This window comes from Etheostoma cragini, chromosome 23 (genome assembly GCF_013103735.1).
Source record: "Etheostoma cragini isolate CJK2018 chromosome 23, CSU_Ecrag_1.0, whole genome shotgun sequence".
Classification (NCBI taxonomy): Eukaryota; Metazoa; Chordata; class Actinopteri; order Perciformes; family Percidae; genus Etheostoma; species Etheostoma cragini.
In genome coordinates this window covers 616,238-618,560 of record NC_048429.1, presented here as the reverse complement: position 1 = coordinate 618,560, position 2,323 = coordinate 616,238, and the positions used below count along the sequence as shown (strand labels likewise).

General features: G+C 45.5%; 1 protein-coding gene across 2 annotated transcripts in view; it reads left to right on the top strand.

The window, feature by feature from the left end:
- rab21 (RAB21, member RAS oncogene family) overlaps window positions 1-2,323 on the top strand; it is a 20,144-nt gene that overhangs the window by 10,852 nt on the left and 6,969 nt on the right. For both annotated transcript variants that reach the window (XM_034863137.1, XM_034863136.1), the window contains exon 2: window positions 2,157-2,216. In XM_034863137.1, the coding sequence (XP_034719028.1) occupies window positions 2,157-2,216 (60 nt within the window). The remainder of the gene's footprint in view (window positions 1-2,156; window positions 2,217-2,323) is intronic.

The following is a 2,323-nucleotide window of genomic DNA, read 5'->3' as shown; positions in this document are numbered from 1 at the left end:
CATGTTGTCTTCATGTTGTCTTCATGTTGTCTTCATGTTGTCCTCATGTTGTCTTCATGTTGTCTTCATGTTGCCCTCGTGTTGTCCCCTTGTTGTCCCCTTGTTGTCCCCATGTTGTCCCCATGTTGCCTTCATTTTGCCTTCATGTTGTCCCCTTGTTGTCCCCATGTTGCCTTCATGTTGCCCTCATGTTGTCCTCATGTTGTCCTCATGGTGTCCTCATGTTGTCCTCATGTTGTCCTCATGTTGTCCTCATGTTGCCCTCATGTTGTCCTCATGGTGTCCTCATATTGTCTCCATGTTGCCCTCATGTTGCCCTCATGTTGTCCTCATGTTGTCCCCATGTTGTCCTCATGTTGTCTTCATGTTGTCCTCATGTTGTCCTCATGTTGTCCTCATGTTGTCCCCATGTTGTCCTCATGTTGTCCCCATGTTGTCCTCATGTTGTCCTCATGTTGTCCTCATGTTGTCCCCATGTTGTCCCCATGTTGCCCTCATGTTGCCCTCATGTTGTCCTCATGTTGTCCTCATGTTGTCTTCATGTTGTCTTCATGTTGTCCTCATGTTGTCCTATATCAATGTTCTTTTTAATTCCCCAAAATAACATGATTGATTCCACCCAACGCTCTTTGCCAAGTCCAAATCTCTACTTGCAAAAATATTAAGTTTTCGTCACCTTAGACGCTTTTTTGCATTTCGGATGTCTGTCCCCGTCCTCTGTCTCTGTGTCGTCGCTCTAACCCCCGGCTGATTTCTGAGGACTATGGTTACTCGGTCCTCAGGTCTCTGCAGGGTGAATCCAGTATGATGGAGCATCTCCATCCGAGCAGCCGGGGATCATTTCCGGCTAATTTATTATTTATTATAATAAATTATAATTTATAATTTATTATGAAGAAGAAACACATTCTAGATATACACACACAGACAGTAACACACAGACACAGAGGCACACAGATAGACACACACACACACACACACACAGTAACACACAGACACAGAGGCACACAGACACAGAGGCACACAGATAGACACACACACACACACACACACACACACAGTAACACAGACACAGAGGCACACAGATAGACACACACACACACACAGTGACACACACACACACACACACACACACAGTAACACACAGACACAGAGGCACACAGATAGACACACACACACACACACAGTAACACACAGACACAGAGGCACACAGATAGACACACACACACACACACAGTAACACAGACACAGAGGCACACAGATAGACACACACACAGTGACACACACACACACAGTAACACACAGACACAGAGGCACACAGATAGACACACACACACACACACACACAGTAACACACAGACACAGAGACACACACACACGGCCAAAACACATGTTCAGAGGTCGGAGCACATGCTCTAACACACTCAGTCAGCTGACAGACCTCACACACACACACACACACACACACGCACACACGCACACACACACACACAAACCCCCCAATAAAACTATTTCATTCGTGTCTGAGCCTTCAGGTCCTTTCTGTTGACACTGAATCGTAAACCTCGAGTTTCCCACTCAACGCTCCAATAAGCAGAAACCCCCCCGACGCCCTTTGACCTCCTGACGGGGGTGCGTTCAGGGACCCGTCCGCAGGAACTCTCAGTTTCCAGGTTACTAATGGCGGCGGGCGGACGCTCTGTGGCACAACGCCAGGAGTTGCACAAGCACCAGAACACCGGGTTCAACAGGAAAGGGTTTCTACGTTCAGGTTAAAGGGTAGTTACTGTTTTTTTTAAACTGGACCCTTTAACCCTCGGGTTGTCTTCCCGTCAAAAATGAAAATCAAAACTTTTGTCGACACTTTTTATCGATGTTCTTAACTATTTCTTATGTTTTTGTCAAATTTTTCAACACTTTTGACGCTTTTTTTCAATGTTTGTCACTTTTTTTTGACATTTTCAACACAACGTAACACTAACTTATTAACTTTAGTTTGCATTCTAACGGAAAAAAAGCCAAATACTAATAAGCTGATTCCGATTAATTATTGTGTCAAAGAAGCTTGACTTCTGATTGCAGGTAATTATTAAGCCTGATTTCCTTTAACTATATAAAGCTGATGATGATTGTTTGCTCCTCTTTGTCTCCTGCAGGCGTCCTTCCTCACGAAGAAGCTCAACATCACGGGGAAGAGGGTGAACCTGGCCATATGGGTGAGGGTCGCCATCTTTGTTGTTGTTACACACTCCACACAGGCCTGAACTACACACACGTGCTCAGGTCCTATACATGCGCTAATGGAGGGATGTCAGAGTGGGGG